Source organism: Pecten maximus, chromosome 9 (genome assembly GCF_902652985.1).
Source record: "Pecten maximus chromosome 9, xPecMax1.1, whole genome shotgun sequence".
NCBI lineage: Eukaryota > Metazoa > Mollusca > Bivalvia > Pectinida > Pectinidae > Pecten > Pecten maximus.
Window position 1 is genome coordinate 32,699,801 of NC_047023.1, and position 24,174 is coordinate 32,723,974.

Sequence of the window (24,174 nt, forward strand, 5' to 3'; positions counted from 1 at the left end):
ATGATTATGTGTTAAGATACGGCTGAGTCCCCGACCATAGACTGCACGTAATATAAAAGACAAAACCCGACACCGTTCCGAGAGTACTAACTATAATGTACTACATGTGTGTCTAACACATATACATATCTACTGTGTCGGAGGTTTCTTACACTGTGTGTGTTTTGTGGAGAAGCTAATATATCTATATATCTACAGTCGAGCTGTGATCTGTTCGACAACAGAAATGGGTAGTATACACATTTATATGTAAGTTGTGGGTTTGTAAATTGGCCGAACTGTTGTGTGGTGTCTTAATCACTCGGCCTAACTGTTATGTTACTGTTGGTTTAACACATGAAGTTCTAGTCCGCAGTCGTCCGGCTGTCACAAACCTTAGACAGCCCCTGGAGTACACTTGCATGCTACAGATACTTAACATACGGGAGTCGGCGTACATAGCCGACAAAACTATTGTTGTCATCCTCCGTAGCGTCGAACGCTTTAAATGTTATAAGCGGTGAGACGAAATGATACCAGCACAGCAACAATTGATATGGAACTAATACTTACACACAACATATTGTGATATAATATGATACTGATAGTGTAACGTGGATATACCCAGACCACCTGACAAAAGGAGTTAACGTAGGACAGTTCAAGTGTAAACCACAATACTGGATAATTAATCAAACCACCAATACCTGGGATTACCTAAGTGCAAAAAGGATTCAACCTCGGAAACTATAACAAAAGTGTGATTTAAATCAAGGAATTAAAAAATTATTCATCTTTAATTCAATTAATTGGCAAGTGGAATCAATCTTATTGGATTCAAGTGATAGTATAATTTTTACCACATACACTACTGTTGTGAAGTTGCGAAATGAAGTATCCAAAGTTACATCTGTCATACTCTCTATAAAGAGGTTAATACTATAGGCAGAAAAATAACTGTGACGTCACGAAGATACACCTGTCATACAATTTATATACAGGTATACTATAGGGCGTAACTGAGACGTCACAGAGATACACCTCTTGTAGTGTCATCATATAGGTAATCCAAGACAGAGAAACAGTGACGTAAAAAATACAACTGCCCTATTTCATATACAGTGTACAGGCAGATACCGGGGAGAGACGTTCAGTGTAGATACTAGATACAACTAACGTAACGTAACTGTGACGTCACAAAAACATGTATCTGCATATAGGTTGATACTAGAGAGAAAGAGAGACTTTGGCGTACTTTATCATACACTTTTCTTACCACTTGCATGTACAGTGTATGTAAAATCTAAAGAAACATGGATACTGGGAACCCAAGCAACAGCTGTTTTGGTGTATGAATATGAACACGTGACTACTGGCGCACAACAGACGTACATACCGTAAAGTATTCAAATACACCAGCCGTATAGGCTGCACGCGGACAGCAGACGGACATACCGGGAGGTACTAAGGTACATCTGTCGTATACGCTGCAGGCGGACAATAGACGGACATACCGTGATATGCTCGGGTACACCGTTTGTATAGGCTACAGGCGGACTGCAGACGGACACACCGTGAGCACACCGGTCGTATAGGCTGCATGCGACAGCAGACGGTCATTCTAATTCTCGAAACAGAGATTGTGTACCAGTGATTACTAACGCTAGCCGATAGAGAACTGTAAGCCGAATTCCGGCTAGTTAACCGTAACCAGCGCCAATAATTCATCATTAACACAAACTATTGTATGTTTATCCCTTCTCTCATTATAACATAGCTTTCTCTGTCGGATGTCACTTAAGTTGAGACCAGATAACGTTTCGATGAAAGGAATCTTGTAGTTACTAAATTAACCTAGTACGTCAATTAAACAACGTGGACAAAATCGAATGCTTTAAAATTGGCAAATTGGAATTAATTTTCAACAGAGGACGTTCTCATCCCAACCTCTCAGTAAATATTGCACCGGTTTGTCACTAGACAGCCCGCCGGGGTGTAGCGTGCCTGAGGGAGACTGGCTCAGGGGGATGGTAGTGCTAGTGCTACTCGATAGCATAACTACATCTGTCGCGTACACACCAACATGGAAAGGCAACGAATGATCACATTCTACTACTTACTACTTGTATTTTCTCTGGCCGAAAGTGGACTGAAGGAGGAAGAGGTGGACAAGACTCTTAGAATGGTCTTAGCGTGCAATAAAAACCCAGGTATGGCCATTTCGGTGGTCAAGGATGGCCGGATTGTGTTTTCGAAAGGATATGGAGTTAAAAATCTGGAAACCAAGGAGCCTGTTTCAAACAAAACCATATTTGGAATAGCATCGCTTTCGAAGGCCTTTGCATCTACGCTGCTTGTCAAACTACTACACAGAACTAAAGAGTGAGTACTGCCCTACACACTACTGACACACGCTCCTCTCCTACTCTGCTAACATGTAATTTACACAATTATGTTTGAAATGGAAAATGTAGTCTTTTTTGCTCTCTCCGATGTTTAAAATAGGCAATTATCTTGGAGCAGATTCTGTTCTCTGCTATTTAGTTTTAGTAGCTTTTGAACGGTAATTGATTTTTCTGTAACTGAGCGTTCTTTAACGAAACAATATTTGGACTCATACATACAAATATATCTAAGATTTAGAATGATGGATGGGGTTTTCTCATTTCAGAATAATACATAGCCTATTAAGTTTCCTCTTTAAACGTTAGAAGACGTATTTCGACATTTGAAATTTTTGATTTATGGTCTTGTGACATCTTTTTATTTGTATTTTTTAGAAATCATTTTTAACGTTTATGAAACAATGAGTATGTTAAGATAATTAGTTGGCAACACGCAAGTCCTATTGACAACGATTGGTCGGAGAAATACTTACCAAAATTCGATACACTACCAGTTACGTATCTGGCGAGAGTCACAAGCACGCGCTTTCGTAGATACCAAGATTGACCAGTACATGAGTATGTGGCCATCAGTTGACAGATAAAAACATACAACTAGTCTTAAACAAATTTGTTCAAACTTTACACCTCCAAAATATTCAATAATACATTCGCATATAGATATTATAGCACACAGGTAATTGCGTATTAATAGAAAAAAAACATTGAATTTATTAAACTTTTGGAGGTTGAGTAAGTTTATTTAACTTGATTTTAGTTAATTTCATTTTTTTAAGACCTGGTGTTACCCGATTGTGTGCTGTCTCTTTAATTCTAAATTTAGCAAATGGGATGTCGATCAAAATAATAACTAGTTATCACACATTTTCAGTTACCTTAAAATGGATGACCTGTTTCATGTCCACTTCCTTTCTGTAAACAATTACGTAATAATCGAAAATCTCTGAGGCAAATTATGTGAATTTGGCGTCAAAATAATTTTTTTCAAATAATGATTTGAGAGAGGATTGAACTTAATCCGAACATGAAAGTTATATGAACATGATTATCACTCAAAGATGTTACGTATCAAACACTTCAGAAACTATAAGATTATTATAATAAAGTGTTGGGTCTAGATAAAATAGACTATAAGGTTATTATACACAAGTGTCGGGTCTAGATATAGTAGATCTATCAGGTTATTATACACAGGTGTCGGGTCTAGATATAGTAGATCTATCAGGTTATTATACACAGGTGTCGGGTCTAGATATAGTAGACCTATCAGGTTATTATACACAGGTGTCGGGTCTAGATATAGTAGATCTATCAGGTTATTATACACAAGTGTCGGGTCTAGATATAGTAGATCTATCAGGTTATTATACACAGGTGTTGGGTCTAGATATAGTAGATCTATCAGGTTATTATACACAGGTGTCGGGTCTAGATATAGTAGATCTATCAGGTTATTATACACAGGTGTTGGGTCTAGATATAGTAGATCTATCAGGTTATTATACACAGGTGTTGGGTCTAGATATAGTAGATCTATCAGGTTATTATACACAGGTGTCGGGTCTAGATATAGTAGATCTATCAGGTTATTATACACAGGTGTCGGGTCTAGATATAGTAAACCTATCAGGTTATTGTACACAAGTGTCGTTTATACACTGTATAACTTATTATAAACAAGTGTCGGCTATACACTGTAGAACTACTTTTACAGAAGTGTCGGCTATACACTGTATAACTCATTATAACAGAAGTGTCGTCTGTACACTGTATAACTTATTATAAACAAGTGTCGGCTATACACTGTAGAACTTATTAGAAACAAGTGTCGGCTATACACTGTAAAACTAATTATACAGAAGTGTCGGCTATACACTGTACAACTAATTATACAGAAGTGTCGGCTATACACTGTACAACTTATTATAAACAAGTGTCGGCTATACACTGTAAAACTAATTATACAGAAGTGTCGGCTATACACTGTACAACTAATTATAACAGAAGTGTCGTCTGTACACTGTATAACTTATTATAAACAAGTGTCGGCTTTACACTGTACAACTTATTAAAAATAGAAGTGTCGGCTATACACTGTAGAACTAATTATAAACAAGTGTCGGCTATACACTGTACAACTTATTAAAAATAGAAGTGTCGGCTATACACTGTAGAACTAATTATAAACAAGTGTCGGCTATACACTGTATAACTTATTATAAACAGAAGTATCGGCTATACACTGTATAACTTATTATAACAGAAGTGTCGTCTGTACACTGTATAACTTATTATAAACAAGTGTCGGCTATACACTGTAGAACTTATTAGAAACAAGTGTCGGCTATACACTGTACAACTTATTATAAACAAGTGTCGGCTGTACACTGTAGAACTTATTATAAACAAGTGTCGGCTATACACTGTATAACTTATTATAAACAGAAGTGTCGGCTATACACTGTAGAACTTATTATAAACAGAAGTATCGGCTATACACTGTATAACTTATTATAAACAGAAGTGTCGGCTATACACTGTACAACTTATTATAAACAGAAGTATCGGCTATACACTGTATAACTGATTATAAACAAGTGTCGGCTGTACATTGTATAACTTATTATAAACAGAAGTGTCGGCTATACACTGTATAACTTATTATAAACAGAAGTGTCGGCTATACACTGTACAACTTATTATAAACAGAAGTGTCGGTTATACACTGTAGAACTACTTTTACAGAAGTGTCGGCTATACACTGTACAACTTATTATAAACAGAAGTGTCGGCTATACACTGTATAACTTATTATAAACAGAAGTGTCGGTTATACACTGTAGAACTACTTTTACAGAAGTGTCGTCTGTACACTGTATAACTTATTATAAACAGAAGCGTCGGCTATACACTGTATAACTTATTATAAACAGAAGTGTCGGTAATACACTGTAGAACTACTTTTACAGAAGTGTCGGCTATACACTGTATAACTTATTATAAACAAGTGTCGGCTATACACTGTATAACTTATTATAACAGAAGTGTCGTCTGTACACTGTATAACTTATTATAAACAAGTGTCGGCTATACACTGTAGAACTTATTATAAACAAGTGTCGGCTATACACTGTATAACTTATTATAACAGAAGTGTCGTCTGTACACTGTATAACTTATTATAAACAAGTGTCGGCTATACATTGTAGAACTAATTATACAGAAGTGTCGGCTATACACTGTAGAACTTATTATACAGAAGTTTCGTCTGTACACTGAAGAACTGATTATAAACAAGTGTCGGCTATACACTGTAGAACTTATTATAAACAAGTGTCGGCTATACACGGTATAACTTATTATACAGAGTGTCGGCTATACACTCTATAACTTATTATATACAAGTGTCGGTTATACACTGTAGAACTAATTAAACAGAAGTGTCGGCTATACACTGTAGAACTAATTATAAACAAGTGTCGGCTATACACTGTAGAACTAACTATAAACAAGTGTCGGCTATACACGGTATAACTTATTATAAACAAGTGTCGGCTGTACACTGTATAACTTATTATAAACAAGTGTCGGTTATACACTGTATAACTTATTATAAACAAGTGTCGGCTATACACTGTACAACTTATTATACACAAGTGTCGGCTATACACTGTATAACTTATTATAACAGAAGTGTCGTCTGTACACTGTATAACTTATTATAAACAAGTGTCGGTTATACACTGTATAACTTATTATAAACAAGTGTCGGCTATACACTGTACAACTTATTATACACAAGTGTCGGCTATACACTTCAGTACTGCAATCATGGAAATAAACGAGAGTCAACTTTACCTAAAACCTTGTTTAACTCGGATGCGGATAAATCAATGCTTCCACTGTGGTATAATAGGGGCTAGTACTATTTTAGGAGCTAACCGTTCTATTTTATTTTGTGCACTGGGATGAAATTATTCTTCGAGCACAGATTGAAAGAACAATACGCCATGTGTAGATTGGTTTAAATGTAGAGATTTTCTTTAGCGCCCTAGCCCTCTTTCCTTAGATAAATGGAGGTGACAATATCTGGTGTGGTTAAATCAATTTCATCTCACCTGATCAACTTGTATACAGGGTACGCAACACTAACGAGGACAAGCTTACTCCTTATCAGTAAAACACTGGAACATCACATTGAAACCAGCAAAAGGATTTTGACAGTTTTATGCTTGCTCCGTCATTCGTACGGCCCGATTTTCTGATGGCTGCCATCATCAACGCATTCATATCGCCTCTGCGAATCGCGCTGATGATCACGTGACTTTCCAGTTTGTGACATACTTATTAAAGTTTATGTTGTATGTTCTTCCGTTAAAATTTACGTTCTGATACCACATTGTCATCTTGAGTGAAGTAGTATGCTTTGGAACATCCCGATAGGACATAGCACACGTCTAGTCGAACAACGGAAATCGCTCATGTTCTCCCGTTGTGGGTTGTGTACACTGTCGTGGTATATTGGTAATGCGAAGTTGCGGCTTGTAATTTGTCACTGGGAAATCTTACTATCATCAATTGAGCTAGTGCTTTTGTGTCGACGGTTTAATGCAGAAATAGTTATTCAATTTGGGAAACATCTCAGTATCTTTTGGAAAAATCTTAACGAGTTCACTTTAATGTTTTATGAAATAGTTGACTCTCTTGTTAGCCTGATAAACATGGCGTTAATCAAACAGTGGCATTTATCAACTGCTACTAATGTCATATTTGTTACAGAATATATATATTTAAGCATTGAACTGATTTCATTTGGCATCCATGGGGAGTATGCATATCTGTTAAATTCCGATATTTTTAGAAATAGTTTAAAGTTGCAGCATGTTGCATCAATTAATCATAATTCACAATAAAGTTGCATGAAGTTTGCGTGTCATGTATGCTTGGTAATGAATAGGAAACGGCAGTAATCTAGTTAAGATTAGACTTGTAATTTCCGCTTTAACACGATATAATTTTAATAAAGGCCTGATTCGACTAGTATCTTATCCTTTCGTTAGTTTTGATTCGATAAGGTCATGAAAAAGGTTATTTTCTCACGTGGTGTTGTTGCTAGGATACCTCATATAGAAAGTCTTGCATAAATCGATGTTGTTATGTGTCACGTGATTTCCATAGCCGACGCTAATTAGGTAGAAATACTTAAACAGAATATACATATATACAATGTATGTGATTAGCGCAGTTGACTAATGATTTAGCTATTCGTCCCTACTGAAGCCTAAAATTACGGAGAATCACGATGATTGGTGGTACACACAGGTCCTCGGGTCATTGACAAGAATACGTATAGTGTTCAATAGGTGATTTGTGTCCACTCGTTGGCCAGAGGTCTTTGTGCCCCATGAGATATATTAGATGGCGGACTGCTGATTATAAATTGAACTTTTGTATACTGGTAAACATGATCTGTAATTAAATCTAGTTTGATTTATGAACACAAATAAACAGAATGAAATCTAACATCTAGTCGGGATGGGTATCGCTGTAACGTTGATCTTGTGTGATTGTCCGACTATAGAGGTTCATCTGATATGGTAATTACGGGAAATATCTGATTGTACTGACCATTCAGACAGAATGTCCAGGTTATATTTCTCTGAATATACTAAACATTCAAACAGAATCCACAAGATATATTTCTCTGATGTGACTGACCATTCAGACTTAGTCCACAGATGGTATTTCTCTTATTGTACTGAACATTCAGACATAATCCACAGGTTATATTTCTCTGATTACACTGAAATTTCAGACAGAATCAACAGGTGTTATATTTATTTCATTGTTCTGATCATTCATACTGGATTCACGGAATAGATTTCTCTTATTGTACTGACCATTCGGTTGGGTAGTATTTCAGATAGCACGATCTCTGTATCAAAGCATAAAATATATTAGTTATTTTGCAATATCGTAAGTGGAAGAATACCACATCAACACAAAAAGGTCATTTTACCTAATTGGTGCCCACTAAGGACCACCTTTTCCCTGACATTTTTTGTGACAAGTATACATTAGCATACCATGCCTTCGAATCCATCAAAGTGACACAGGAATGGACCGATTCTCCCCAAGAGTTTGTAGTGTTGAACGTCGCTGATAGCATACATGACTTTTTAAGACTGGATTATCACAACCACGCGGTGGCCGAGTGGTTAAGGTGTCCCGACACTTTAACACTCTACCTCTGGGTTTCATGTTCGAAACCTACGTGGGGCAGTTGCCAGGTATTGACCGTAGGCCGGTGGTTTTTCTCCGGATACTCCGGCCTTCCTCCACCTCCAAAACCTGGCACGTCCTTAAATGACCCTTGGCTGTTAATAGGACGTTAAACAAAATAGAGGTGAAAGCTTAAGTAAAAAGGTCTAAAGTAAGGCAGTGGCAGGGGTTACATTATGCACTAAGGCAGTGACAGGGGTTTAATTAGGCACTAAGGCAGTGACAGGGGTTACATTAGGCACTAAGGCAGTGACAGGGGTTACATTAGGCACTAAGGCAGTGACAGGGGTTACATTAGGCACTAAGGCAGTGGCAGGGGTTACATTAGGCACTAAGGCAGTGACAGGGGTTACATTAGGCAGTAAGGCAGTGGCAGGGGTTACATTCATTAGGCAGTAAGGCAGTGGCAGGGGTTACATTAGGCATAAAAATGTTCCTGATGTCTCAGAAGAAAGAAATATTCAAAATAATTTCCTCTTAATGGATCAATTCAATGGGGACAGCAGGTACTGTTCTTAGTGGATCAATTCAATGGGGACAGCAGGTACTGTTCTTAATGGATCAATTCAATGGGGACAGCAGGTACTGTTCTTAGTGGATCAATTCAATGGGGACAGCAGGTACTGTTCTTAATGGATCAATTCAATGGGGGCAGCAGGTACTGTTCTTAATGGATCAATTCAATGGGGGCAGCAGGTACTGTTCTTAATGGATCAATTCAATGGGGACAGCAGGTACTGTTCTTAATGGATCAATTAAATGGGGACAGTAGGTACTGTTCTTAATGGATCAATTCAATGGGGACAGCAGGTACTGTTCTTAGTGGATCAATTCAATGGGGACAGCAGGTACTGTTCTTAATGGATCAATTCAATGGGGACAGCAGGTACTGTTCTTAATGGATCAATTCAATGGGGACAGCAGGTACTGTTCTTAGTGGATCAATTCAATGGGGACATCAGATACTGTTCTTAGTGGATCAATTCAATGGGGACAGCAGATACTGTTCTTAGTGGATCAATTCAATGGGGACAGCAGATACTGTTCTTAATGGATCAATTCAATGGGGACAGCAGGTACTGTTCTTAATGGATCAATTCAATGGAGATAGCAGATACTGTTCTTAATGGATCAATTCAATGGGGACAGCAGGTACTGTTCTTAGTGGATCAATTCAATGGGGACAGCAGATACTGTTCTTAATGGATCAATTCAACGGGGACAGCAGGTACTGTTCTTAATGGATCAATTCAATGGGGGCAGCAGGTACTGTTCTTAATGGATCAATTCAATGGGGACAGCAGGTACTGTTCTTAATGGATCAATTCAACGGGGACAGCAGGTACTGTTCTTAATGGATCAATTCAATGGGGGCAGCAGGTACTGTTCTTAGTGAATCAATTCAATGGGGACAGCAGGTACTGTTCTTAGTGGATCAATTCAATGGGGACAGCAGGTACTGTTCTTACGCCCTAGCTGCAGGGACTTCCTACTTTATGACTTTGTTTTTGAATTGAGGGTCCAGAGGCTGCACATATATGGTGACGTTTCTGCAGGTTCAGGATGATAACTTTTCGTATGCCTTCGCTTGCGATACTAAGATGTGACCGGTATTTTCGTGTCTTGGAAGAAAGGTCACGACCGAGATTAACTGTTACAATAGATACTTGGTTTACACGAATTATGCAGTCTACTTGAACGTTAACTCTGAGCAATATCGATACGGATATTAAGCTAAAGTTTGCAATTTTATTTAGGACACTGTCCTTAGCGTTTGTCCATACTGCCAGACGTGAAGTTTTCTTATGATGGTGATTTTCAAATGACTGCCTGTGGGCGGGAGTACCGAAAATCTAAACCTGAACAGTGATGTCATGTTTTCTTGATTTCCTGTAAGGTTCATTTAAGGAGGACATTTATCATTATTTCACAGCGAGACGACGTAATGGCACAGATCCGTCGACAATGAAATGTATTTATACTTGTCTGTATATCAAAACTATCTAGATTATTTATATATATTTATATCCAAACCTAAAATGAAACAGGCGCAGGGTCATAAAATGAGAAAAGATTCTCGTGATTTGGGTTATATTTCTAAAGCGACATGCAGTCGATTTAATGACTAGACTCGTACTATGTGGAGCTCATTAAATAATGCGGATTGTTTATACCGCGACTGTTGCTAACGACGAAATAGCGTCGTCAGGATAATATCAGTAGCGACGCCTGGTGGCGACAGAACTAATCATGTCTTCAGTGTATATTAGGGGAGACAGATGCCGAAGAACGTGTGGAAGTCTATAAAAGGAGAAAATGTTAAAATTATCGACAAATCTGCATCATTTGTAACTCTCTAACAGCCATGGGTTATAGTCGTCATCTCTGTCTCACCGTTTACAATTACAATTCAAAAAGTCCTGGTTTTCATCCGCAAAGAAATTACCAACTTCCGGTAAGTAAACAAATATCAATGAAAAACAAATCTAAAATTCAGATCGCCAATCTGCGAGGAGTTAGTTTAAAAATTGTTACTGCACATTTGAAAACGTAAGTATGGCGGAAAGTTTCACCCGTAAAGAAGGTGAAACGTTTCAACTAAAGGTACGTATTTGGAAGCGTTTCAATTATGGATATGAGAAACGTTTTTGTTGTAGGCATAAGGAAAACGGTTCGACCGAAGGAATGGGGAAACGTTTCAACCGTAGGTATGTGGGAAACGATTCAACCGTAGATATGTGGGAAACGATTCAACCGTAGGTATGTGGGAAACGATTCAACCGTAGATATGTGGGAAACGATTCAACCGTAGATATGTGGGAAACATTTCAACCGTAGGTATGTGGGAAACGATTCAACCGTAGATATGTGGGAAACGTTTCAACCGTAGATATGTGGGAAACGTTTCAACCGTAGGTATGTGGGAAACGATTCAACCGTAGATATGTGGGAAACGATTCAACCGCATCTTTCAGACTAAATATTTCTACAAACTGTCGCATTTTATGATGTCTTTGATCATTTCGATACAGTAGAGATTGTATACTTCTTGGATACAGGTTTAGTATTGTGCTTCTCTCTCTAATAAAATCGGCAGCAATATCAATGCGAAGTGGTATGAACATGTTTGTTTGTTTTTTTTACTTTTTTTTTCTAATAAAACCACACAACGCGCTGTCGACATCCCTTCGTTAGAGAGCAGACTGTCGCATGGCCGCTCATTACAGCGTAGTCTGACAGTTTGGTACACTCGGTATTCGAGACATGTCATATTTCATTGTGTGTTACTGTAGTATACAAAATGTGCGCGTTGTCAAAGTGTTTGTCAGCAATAAAAGAGACATCAATTCCGATTGTGTGTCAGGTTTACAAAGTCATTGATAAGTTAATTCATTGTATGTATGTGATGTTTCGCTGCGACATGATAACGGTATAACGTTTTAGCAGCAATCGTCCGAATTAGAATTTACTGAGACCCATGGGAAGGAAACTATCAGCGGATCAAATCATTCACATTATACAATGGTAATGAATAAGGAATGATATGTTTCTACATGTAAAACTTAAATGACCTGAGGAGTGAAAACAAAATAAAAATGAGCAATCAATAACGGAAGGGATCACAATGTGTCTCACTTCCCCTTTCTTTCTCCTCTCCCTCCTCGTCACCCCCCCCCCCCCCCCCCCCCCCCCCCCCCCCCCCCCCCCTCTCCCCTCCCCCAATCGGCCATATACAGAAAGTGATACCATCTCCAAAGCAACATTTACTGACAGCTGTCGTTCCATAACAACGTTCCATGTTTAAGTTGCCGACACCTATTGAGAAACACTGTCTATGATCGGGATGTTTTAAAAGAGAAAAACACACAATGCCGTATGCTTTTGAGAATGTAACGAAACTAATCAATTTTAGAAAGACAATTCTTCCGCTGTGTTCGTAATTAATCTTTGTGTATGAAATATGGCAGGGATTGATGTCCATATCACCCGTCGTGTGTATTGATAATGAAAAGGTCAAGGTTAGTCATTACGTCACACCCTGTCTGAAGAGATAACGCCCGTAGTTACGAGTGCTTTGATTGGTCTTTCGATATACAAAGTGTAACTTTTATTATGCAACAATGTTTTAATGAAAAATCACGTGCTAGTCTTTGTCGATATGTAGGCCGAGCTACAGAATTGTTTAATTTTATTCTTAAATCAATATAATTACGTCCACAGTAAAACAAAAAACAAAAAAAACCCGACATATTGTTTACCTCTAGTGCTAATATGTATACAACACGCATGTGTACCGTGTAGTCAACATAGAGGCTATTGTTGGTGTGTTCTACATAAATATGTTCCATAAAGGCATACTTCAAGTATTAATCCCGGAAAACCACATGATAGTCTAAGTTGATCAAATATTCAAGGACTTAATTGTTTTCATTATCACGATTTCCGTGAGAGATGATGTTGATTTCTGACGGAAAGAAAAGCATCACATGATTTCGAGAGATGTAGGTTGATGGAGAACATAGGAAAGTTTTATGGTCGAGTCATGATCTCATTTTTTGTGCGATGTGAAGAACGACGTTTTCAATGCCTGTTACTATACCTAGTGGTTCCGTTGCCACCATTATAGTTTCTTATTTTTGGGAATGTAACCTAACCCGGATTCGACCTAGATCCATATGGTGAGTGTCGTCGTGACCTAGATCCATATGGTGAGTATTGTCGTGACCTAGATCCATATGGAGGTGTCGTCGTGACCTAGATCCATATGGAGGTGTCGTCGTGACCTAGATCAATATGGAGGTGTCGTGGTTAAGGTGTCCCGACATTTTAACACTAGCCCTCCACCTCTAGGTTACAAGTTCAAAACCTTCGTGGGGCAGTTGCTACATGTAGGTACTGACCGTAGGCCGGTGGTTTTTCTCCGGGTACTCTGGCTTTCCTCCACCTCCAAATCTGGCACGTCTTTAAATGACTCTAGCTGTTAATAGGACGTTAATTAAAACAAACCAAACCAAATCGACAAAGAGGAAATACATTTAAACAAGAATAAATCGTACACAGGCGTAATATATAGGTATTCGTTTTATGTTTGTTGTGTAATAAAAGTTCTTGTTGTGTCCGAAGGAAGTGGGATTCGAAGTCTAATTGTTTTTCTTTTAATTTTAAGTAACGTAATAATTGTACTATCATCTTGATTGTCGAGACAATTTGTCAAACATTAAAAACGCACTTTTAAGTAATACGGCTCTAATGAACATAATATCTCAATGATCTGATGAAATGGATAGTTCCTGAAAACCGTAGAGAGTAACGACGCACCACCGTTATTGTTGTGAAACTGGTCCGCTGTCTTCTAGATCCAGCTAACAGATATATATGTGTGTTGTCTTCTAAGTACCCCAATCGTATCAATAATAAACGGATCTCTGGAACACTGGGGATGCGTTGATAAATACTACCAACGATCCATATGGATGCAGTGTATTTGAGGTTGGTATATAAATACAGACACTTGTCAGCGTTAAAGTCCTACAGCCCGACCGCCGTCCCAAATCAGAATCGTCTGGATTCTGATATATTTCGGCGGTGTTGTTATCTACGTCAAAGTATACCAACATACATCTGTATCCCTACGAAATCACCTTACCTACATCCCCAATATACCTCGTCAGTTCTTAGGGATATAATCAAGCTGTCCTTTTTCTCCTCTGACTGATCGAAGTGACCGGTATCGACCAATGGCTTATACCGTCGCTACAATGACTACTGTTACACTTCTCGAGAGTTGACTCTCTCACGGAGCGCCTACTATTACACTTCTCGAGAGTTGACTCTCTCACGGAGCGCCTACTATTACACTTCTCGAGAGTTGACTCTCTCACGGAGCGCCTACTATTACACTTCTACTCTCTCACGGAGCGCCAAATGTAAAAAGAAAAACATTTGTAAATAATGCCATTTGGCTTTTTACGTAGTGCGTGATGGTTTAGATATCAAAGTTTACCAAACAGAATTCGTATTTATTATTTACTTCTGTAGTGGCTCACATCTTTCGTTCTTTATGTCCTGCCTCGTTAAATGTGAAGTGGCATATCTCTGAATGATTAAGGTTTGACACTTCTACCTTTGGTTACTCCACAAGCTTCACACATTAAATGACCATGACTGAAGTACTCCTCATTTTTTTACTGTTATAAGCAATAAAAGGCAGAAGGCTTTGGTGTTGATATCCCCACTTCTCTAGTGTCACAAGCTCTGTATGACAACTGGCTGAGATGATGCCCTTCCTTTTCATATATAGCTGGATAACATCTAAGTATCAAATATTTAGCGTCAAAAGCTCTAATCGTCATATGATCATGGTTTTGATACCTCCCCTTCCTCTTTAGCGTCAAAAGCTCTAAGCTCCATAAAATCATGATTTGCATACTTTCCCTTTCTTTATAGAACCAAAACCTCTGAGCGTCATATGATCCTGAATTTCATATGATGATGGTTTTGATTACCCTTTCTCCCTCCCTAACCCCAAAAGTGTCAATTTGCCGTGGTTTGGGAACCCCTCCTTCTTCAGTATCATATTTCTAAACGTCAAATACTAATTATTTTAGTACATGCCTTACTTTCTTACCTCACATTCCATCAACATTAAAACAGCTAGGATTTGTTATTCCTTCTATTTCTGGCGTCTTTGGATTATCAACGTCATAAGATATTTATCACGGTTCTTTGTTGATTGTTCCATGACACTTACCTAGCGTGCATTACAATCTTATTTACCGGTGAATAACACTAAACACACAAAACAAACACGATATTAAGACATGTTGGTTAGCAGAATTATCCATTGTTGTGGACTTGGGGAGTTGTTACATTGTAACCTTTGGTTAGACACACAAACACCAGGGTGGATACATGTATGTAGGTAATGCGCCAGAGTGATGTTTACAGTACCAGATGTTCTGTAACATTGTGTTCACTGGAATGCCCTATACGTTACACACACTCGGAGACCGTATTGCTTCTCTTTAACCTATTGACTTGGTGTATAGACAGCAGAAACAAGTTTTAGATTCAAACCATTTGTTGGGTCAATCCAGACAAGTCAATAAGGCGTAGTAGACTCAACACAGGACGAGTCTGGAGAATGCGCTGTGTCATCTATAATAAATATGAATGCCATTATGTTGTATCGGATCTTAATGCGAAGTGAATGACGCAGTAAATGAAAGATATATCGTTGCCATTTTTGACTTTTCATCAGTCCCGTGAAGTTTAATTGGTACATAATTCAATATAATTATATTGTTATTTCCATTCCTCTACTACACTATACGATACATTGCATTACTGTATTGCAGTGTATTGCAGAGTGTCGTAGAGGAATGGAAATTACAAGTCTAATTTTAATTAGATTGGTATATAATTGTATGTGTATTAGAAGATTGAAGTGAGTTAAGGCACTTGTACCATTCAAAATGAGGCCCCCTTTTCAAATATTTGGATTATAGAATAATGCCTCGTGGTAGATAACTAACAGATGTGAAAATGTTGTTCATGCTTCAATAATGACAGGAACCCTTAGTCTGACTTGACACTGACACAGGCGATCACTTCCACACATCGAGTATGCTGCAGATCTCACTGCATTTGACCTCGAGGTCATAGGTATTTTATCATAGCAAAATGGCTGTGCTAACGCGAAAAGTAATCTATTAATGCAACATAAAATGTTGTCGAAATAGGATATTTAATTTACACATACAATGTTACTTACTACATTGTATGTGAAACTATTTCACGAATGATCTGCAAAGGGATGTGGAACATTTCTACACCATTCAATACAGGAATCTTCATTGTGTTTTTAACTCAAACCTAATCCAAACGTAAAAAATAGCAACATGTATGCCAGAGGTGGTATGTGAAAAAAAAATGTTTGTATTACATGTTTGAAGAAGAACTCATCATTATAGCACAAAATGAAAAAGTAGCGCAAGAAACTGTTCTAGAATCTTAAAATGGCACGTGCCGTTAACAGAGATGCAATGTAGGGGACCGCAATGCACTATGGGATAGCTTGTGTCAGCATGTTGGGTCCTACTTAGTGTTAAGCAGCCCAAGGACATGTATGAAGCTCTATTCCGTCAGATCTATAATTCTCGGTTCATGCACATGCGGGTTGTTTTACATTTTTAGAATCTGCATTTTAGCATTTTAGAGGAAAATCCAGTTCCGCGTTTATTGAATTTGGCATCGATTAGAGCAATCAATCACCATGTTTTGCCATCCTATCTCTCTGGTATTGTGATAGATACGCTTCCTTAGCCAAGATTTCATACCGACACTATGTCCAAACGACATTACTACTGTTCTTTTATCCGTGTTGTGCAGCGCCACTCATAAACATCTCTGAAAATTGGAAGCATGGGGACAGTGCTCTATATCAGTACAATCAATGTTTGTGCTTAACACAAGCAAGACATTTTCCCATTACCGAACCAGCGTTTTGTCCAATCGATCTCAATATTGAATCATTGCATATGTTATGACAAGGTATAAACGGCTATCAACCTTAAAGTACGACCTACAATTTCCATTTTTAAGAATTAACTTAAAAGAGTTGGATCATCTGTCTGATAGATTGATAATTCCCCACTTGTCGTAGCGACTTACCAGACCGACATTGATTCGATTACTATAGAAACCCATCCAAATCCTTTGGTTATTTTATCATTTTATTCTAACGAGACGGAATATGGACGGACAATTTCTGTGCTGAGTGTAAGCTCCCGAATATTACTTCTAATACTAGACGTTCAAGAAACAGAAATGGGGCGTGTCATTGTATTTAGAAAATGAAAATCTCTTACATCATGTGTGTTAACAGTACATTGAATCCATTTGTACCTTACTCAACCGACGAGATGTATTATCAAGTCTAACAATAATACACGCATAATGCATATCTACTCTGCACACATGTCACTGTTTGTTGTACCAATATTCCTGTGGTCAATAGACATAGTTTCAGTTTATCTACGTCCTCTCGTACAACCATCCCTTGATATGTCCCTGTAGTTAGGATGTACAGGAATAATTACGCCTGCTGTCCAACTTGTCTGTTTCATCCATAAGGAGCCACTAGATATGATAACTTTATACCTAACAACTTCTCTTTAAAGCGCCTGTCTTTCTTCTTTGACACTGTCTAACTTTTGGCATTTGAGTTGAGCGTGTGACGAAGGCTGTTGGGTTCTATACCCAGACCGAGACATACCAAAGTCTTGGTTCTTGCCTTTTCTTAACATTAGTGCTAACAGAGATACACAAGGATAACTGCAATATCCTGGTGCCGTTATAAATGATTAGGAGACATGTCATGTCATTGTACCTGCGACATGGCATTTCATCAATTGGGACTTAAAAAGCGCCCCTTCACTTGACCTTATTGACATTTGCACTAACTTCCAATAACCTTGTAGTGTTGAGAGGGTGTTAAACAGTCCCGACCAACTACTGTGACATTTTTCCCGACAACATACACATATATCGTCATTTCCTTCGATACTTTTACTTGCGTCTGAGTGAAGATGAGCAACATTTGCTGTTAATTGAAATTCGGTTTCGATTCAACCATGTTCTATTGTCATAAATACTACAACTGGATAAGCAGACGTTATAACAACTTAGTACAGCCTTTTCCACAGAAAGACATTATACTGTAGAGATGCCAACAATAGCAAACACTGATAAAGCATGTTCAGATAGAACTGCTAGAAAAAGGAAGACAGAAAGAAACTAGAGAATGGGGAAATTGGTAACTACATATTTGACCTTAAAATATTTTGCTTTCTTTAACAAAGGTTTGTACAGAATGGAGATTGAATTCTTTTTCACACCAGACAGGCTTGGAAAACCACATAGGACGTCGACTAAAATATCACAATGTGGAAAACGCCATTTAGCAAGTCTTTGCGCTTTCTAGTCACGTTCAAAAAGGTATTTTTTAACATTGATTTCAATGGACACATGATGGTTTATAATATCAACTCTGTATAAGTCAAACACTTTTGTAATTCAAACCGCTGCATGGATACCTTGTATGTAAAATATTACATCTTCGTTGCATTAAGATAAATTCCTGTACCGTGATTAGTTTGGTTGGGTACAATCTATCAACAACTATCGAGACGAGGTCCCCTTGGTGACTACCTCACTGAACAACATACGAGAGACCCGTCCGTTTGCCATCCAGAGCAGCAATAAGGGTAGAGCATCGTGTCCAAGGACACAACCATGACAGCACAAACAGTCCTGTTTCCAGAAACACAAACTGACACTAGTTATGCGACCAATTTTGGAAGTCGTTACGGAAAAAACAAACGATACTTGCCTAGCACCGTAGGAGCCAGAACACGAACAGGGTAATACCTTCTTCATGAAGTGTAGCTGTATAACCAAACAAATCGAAATTGTCTGAGAATTAAACTCAAACTAAGGCATATTGTCTTTTTTATGTACAACGAGTATCAAGTGTTCTTGACATATTTGGAATCGTGATACAGCTATATGTATATACGCTTTTCAAAATTTAGTTAACAAACAGATGTGACTTACTACAAGTATAGCCATCTATGTATGATTATCTTAAACGTACTCAAAATAGATTTTCTCTGTTGAGTTCATAAACCTCACAGTCTTAACTCAGCCGAAACCCATATACTACCATCCCTATTTATCTATACATAATTAGTCTTGCTAAAAAAAGAATACATTAGAGAATATTTCGATTTGTGTTATTATTGTTATTATTGGTTTATAAGTGATAGACCGAAAAATGAAGCGCATGTGTTGATGACGTCGTGCATAAGCAAAACGTTACGTTGGTTTGGGACGATTATTCGCTACTTTCTTGTGTAGATATTGCCAAACATTGGCATGTGCCGTTTTCCGTCGAATATGGGAACTGTGTATTTAGAATTGAGACTAAGCATATATCCGGCGAATAACTCTCAGAAATTTTGGCCTATGTTTTTAAAGGAAGCTCAACATAGGTTGAACAAAATGTTGAAATCTGGATCGGGAAGTGCAATATCCCAATGATTCAACACATATCATAATTTCTAATAATATATTTCATTACAACGCCAAATGCAAGTTTATATTCTTAATTGTGCAACTAAAACCAAAACAATGCATTCAAATAAAACGCTTAAATAACGCAGATTACACCATTTGTTCTACAAACACTACTGATACAAGTTAGGTTAACAGTCACTGAACTTGTTTAATGAATGTGTGGACATTTTAACCCTCCAGAGTGTCGATGGCGAGTAGGAATTAAAACTTATCTGAGATTTGGGATCTTAAAGCAACGTCCTGGATATACGTGTTCATCCATATCACTTAAGCCGGCTTTCCGTATTTGGAGCCAAGCCTCCTTAACCTTCTACGGAGAAAAATACAACTTATTTGTCTCATATGTGACCTATTTGATTTACCTTGAGTATCACATCAATTCATTGCCAGATGCATATCGGAATGAAAAGCTCTTGGACTAAATTTAGAATAATGCATCCTTTCGATCATTGCATGCAGAGCTACATCAGGTAGCGAGTGTACTACCTTTCGTGGCATGTTTGTTTTAATTAGCAGTGCGTGTCTATAGTGCCAAGCGTCTACCTGATTGGGACTACAAACCGTTATATGTGTGTAGTTTACAACCCGGTACCGGCCCGAATGTCCCCGACCGGAATCTCCTCGCCTGTACTTACAGCTTGAGACAAGAGTTGCGCTCAAATCAATAGATTTTAGCTGGATCTTGTTGTCTATTAAATCAATGGTCAATAATGTGGAATTCGCTAATCGTATAAAATAATCAGGAACCGATTGTCCTTAATAGTGTCGTACAGGACGCGAAAGTGATGGGAGCGGAACTATAGGGTGTTGCGTCAGTCAATTAGGGACCTATCCATGCTACTAATTGGCACGAGATGTTTGATGTGTCACCGTAATGAGGCACTAAAGGGTATAATAGATTTAACGAGTTACTTTGTTTTCTTAAAATCGCGGAGTGATTTCGGTGAGGCGATTCTACTCACCCAAGCGTTTAAACCGAACGATGACGTATGAGCTGAGCTAAGAGAGGCTTTAACTTTACTGTCTTCATTACATCACATTGAAAGGTTCTATGCACTCTCACGGGGATAACTAGATACTTTTACGAGCTGAATTGAGAGTCATTTACCATTCCTTGAATCTAGATTTTCAGTTACATTTCGTTCTGTTTCCACCTGTTTCTAAAGTAGTCCCTCGGTTGTGCTTTCATTTGTAACTGACGTTCTGCACTAGGTGATGTCTGCAAACTACTTAACATCCACCGTATACTGTGGTATGTATTGACTTTAGCACTATAAATAAATTCTGCATGAGTTGAATTGTTAATTTGAACTATTTCGATACTTGACGGAGTCTGTACTAGACATGTGCTTTGGTACAGTTGTACTATCTATCAATTGAAAAAAATTAACACTGAATAACAGAAAGCAGCAAATAGCCTAGAGTTCCTCGATCACGAAGATCGCGCAACAGTAAACAACGAAAAGCCTGAAGTTCCTCAACCATTTACACCGAGCAACAGTAAACAACGAATAGCCTAGAGTTCCTCTAACACTTACAGCGAACAACATTAAACAACGAATAGCCTAGAGTTCCTCTAACACTTACACCGAACAACAGTAAACAATGAACAACCTTGAGTTCCTCTATCAATAACACCGAACAACAGTAAACAACGAGTAGCCAATAGTTCCTCTATCACTAACACCGAGCAAAAGTAAACAACGAATAGCCTAGAGTTCCTCTAACACTAACACCTAGCAACAGTGAACAACGAATAGCCAATAGTTCCTCCAATACTATCACCGAGCAACACTAAACAACGAATAGCCAATAGTTCCTCTAATACTATCACCGAGCAACAGTAAACAACAAATAGCCTAGAGTTCCTCTATTACTAACACCTAGCAACAGTAAACAACGAATAGCCTAGAGGTCCTCTATCACTAACACCGAGCAACAGTAAACAACGAATAGCCTAGAGTTCCTTTATCACTAACACCGAGCAACAGTAAACAACGAATAGCCTAGAGTTCCTCTAACACTAACACCGAGCAACAGTAAACAACGAATAGCCTAGAGTTCCTATATCACTAACAACGGGCACCAGTAAACAATGAATATCCTAGGTTTTCTGTGGCACCGATATTGAATTCCAATAATCAATAAGCATAAAAACCTGTTCATTGATCAGTGTAAGAGATGTATCAGCTGTTGTTCTTTCACTAATAAATCGATAATCATCACTTAAAAATTGAAAGTACCGACAACATAAGGTACAAGCAGCTTTAACGTAAATATACTGTAATGCAACTGGTTACTGTCTGGTCAAAAATTACCGGAAAAAATTATCCCTGATGGAGAAAAAGAACAGATGACTGATGATTACACTCCAGCCGATTTGGGGCGGTTAATGAGCGCCCTCAGTGAAAATGACTTATCCCAGACAGAGACTTGTATCGGACACACGACCGAAATCGAATCAATGTTATTGTACCGGACGGAACTTGCAGACGCAGAACCTTGAAATCGCCCAATGACCTGGATAAATTTCAACTTTGGACTGCAGAGATGTCGCCCTGGTGAGAAGAATTAGCTGCCGAATTGGATGGGGACATGTTCTCTTTATTCGTACAGCGTCACACTGGTAAGACAGCGGTCCCGAGTTTGATCCCTAGATGAGGCTTAGGGAGAGATACACATGTAGTATTGATAATTACCTATGTTATATCCACTCGGAACTCCACGAATGTGACGACCAAACACCCGAAGAGTTCCGATTGATGTTACACATACCATGTATGCCACATTGCCTCGTTGTGTTTCCTTTTTAGCACACCTCTCGTAGACAGGTGGAGCTTATGTTGTCATCCCGGCGTTGGCGTCATCGTTGGTTTCCAAATGTTAAGATTTTGGAGCAAGTATTGAAGGCATCATGCATTTATACAGGACTAAGGCTCTCATATTGGGTTTCACGGTCGCTATTTGGGTTAGTTATTTCTTCGAGTAAACATTTTGAATTTAGATATTTTTTATGTTCATTCCAGTGTTAATATTTTGGTCCAAAGTGTTGAAAAGCATCAGTAAACTCCTTTATAAGATATTAGGGCAATACTCTTTGGTTTCAGGTTGGTCAAAGTCATTGGGTCAAAAGTAAAAAAAAAAGACATGATGAAGCAACGTTGTTCAGAATTAATCAAGGAGTGACCTTACCAAATGTTAAGGTCATGAAAATGTCATGGTGTCAAAAGTCAAGGTCAAATTTCGTATCCTTTCACTGATAAACATTTTGTTAAATCATTACGAAGCGAAGTAGATCAAAATTAAGAGTCAACTGACTAAAGGTCAAGGTCAATGGATCAAAAGTCAAGGATACATTTTGTACCTTTTCTCTAATGAACATTTTGTTACGACACAATGAAGTTAAACAAAGTTGGTCGGAATCAAACAAAGAGAGTGTCTACTAACTTAACGTCAAGATCATTGGTTCAAATTTAAAGGTCACATTTTGAATCTTTTTACAAATGAACATTTTGTCCTGGCAAGACGAAGCAAAGTTGTTCAGAATATTAAACAATGCGTCAACTGGCTAAATGGCAACTCATGGTGTAAAGGTCAAGGTCACTGGATGAAAGGCTATTGTCACATTTTATGTTACATTGTATCACTGATAATCATTTGCTTACATATTAGACTATGAATCAATGTTTGATGGAATTTAAACAAAGAGTCCACTTGACAAATGAAAAGGTCAATGAGCCAAAGGTCAAGATCCAATTTTGCACCTTTTTACTGATGAGCATTTTGTGAAGACATCATGAATCAAAGTTGGTCGGAATTAAACAAGGTCACTGATCAAAGATCAGGGTCACTGGGTCAAATGTAAATGATGCTTGGTTCAAAGGGTCAAGGACAAAGTTATATCTAAATATGACCTTGGATTATTAGTTAGATACATACTTTGGATTACAATGAAACAAATCAAATTTAAGACAATAGTTTTATTCCGGTATTTTAATTTCTTTTAGCCAAATATATATAGAGGCCTATGCGTATGATGTACATTTTGCTCCAATGCCATAATACTTCATATAATGCAAAATCTAATTCAAACTATGATGCAAAATCTGATTTAACCAATGTCTGTTTTACCTTTGATGTGGTCATTTTTTGTTTGTTTGTCTGTTTTTCTGTTTTTACATTACAATACTGGTATTGTGCTATATAAATCCCTGTCAGTGAACTTACGTCATAATGCTAGTGTGAGGTATAACGATATACAATGTGAGGTGAGCTTTTGTACCGATGGAGAACTCCACTATTAAAAACAATCCGAGACGCTACGCGGATTCATACAGTTTGCAAACAAAATTGTATTCATACCCCGATG

At 38.0% G+C, this 24,174-nt stretch overlaps 1 protein-coding gene across 1 annotated transcript in view; it reads left to right on the plus strand.

The window, feature by feature from the left end:
- The first annotated feature begins 304 nt into the window (after positions 1–304).
- The window catches only part of LOC117334604 (protein flp-like), a 45,917-nt gene continuing 22,047 nt past the window's right edge, over positions 305–24,174 (plus strand). Inside the window, exon 1 of the mRNA XM_033894301.1 lies at positions 305–2,361. Within this exon, the coding sequence (XP_033750192.1) occupies positions 2,063–2,361 (299 nt within the window). The 5' untranslated portion in view covers positions 305–2,062. The remainder of the gene's footprint in view (positions 2,362–24,174) is intronic.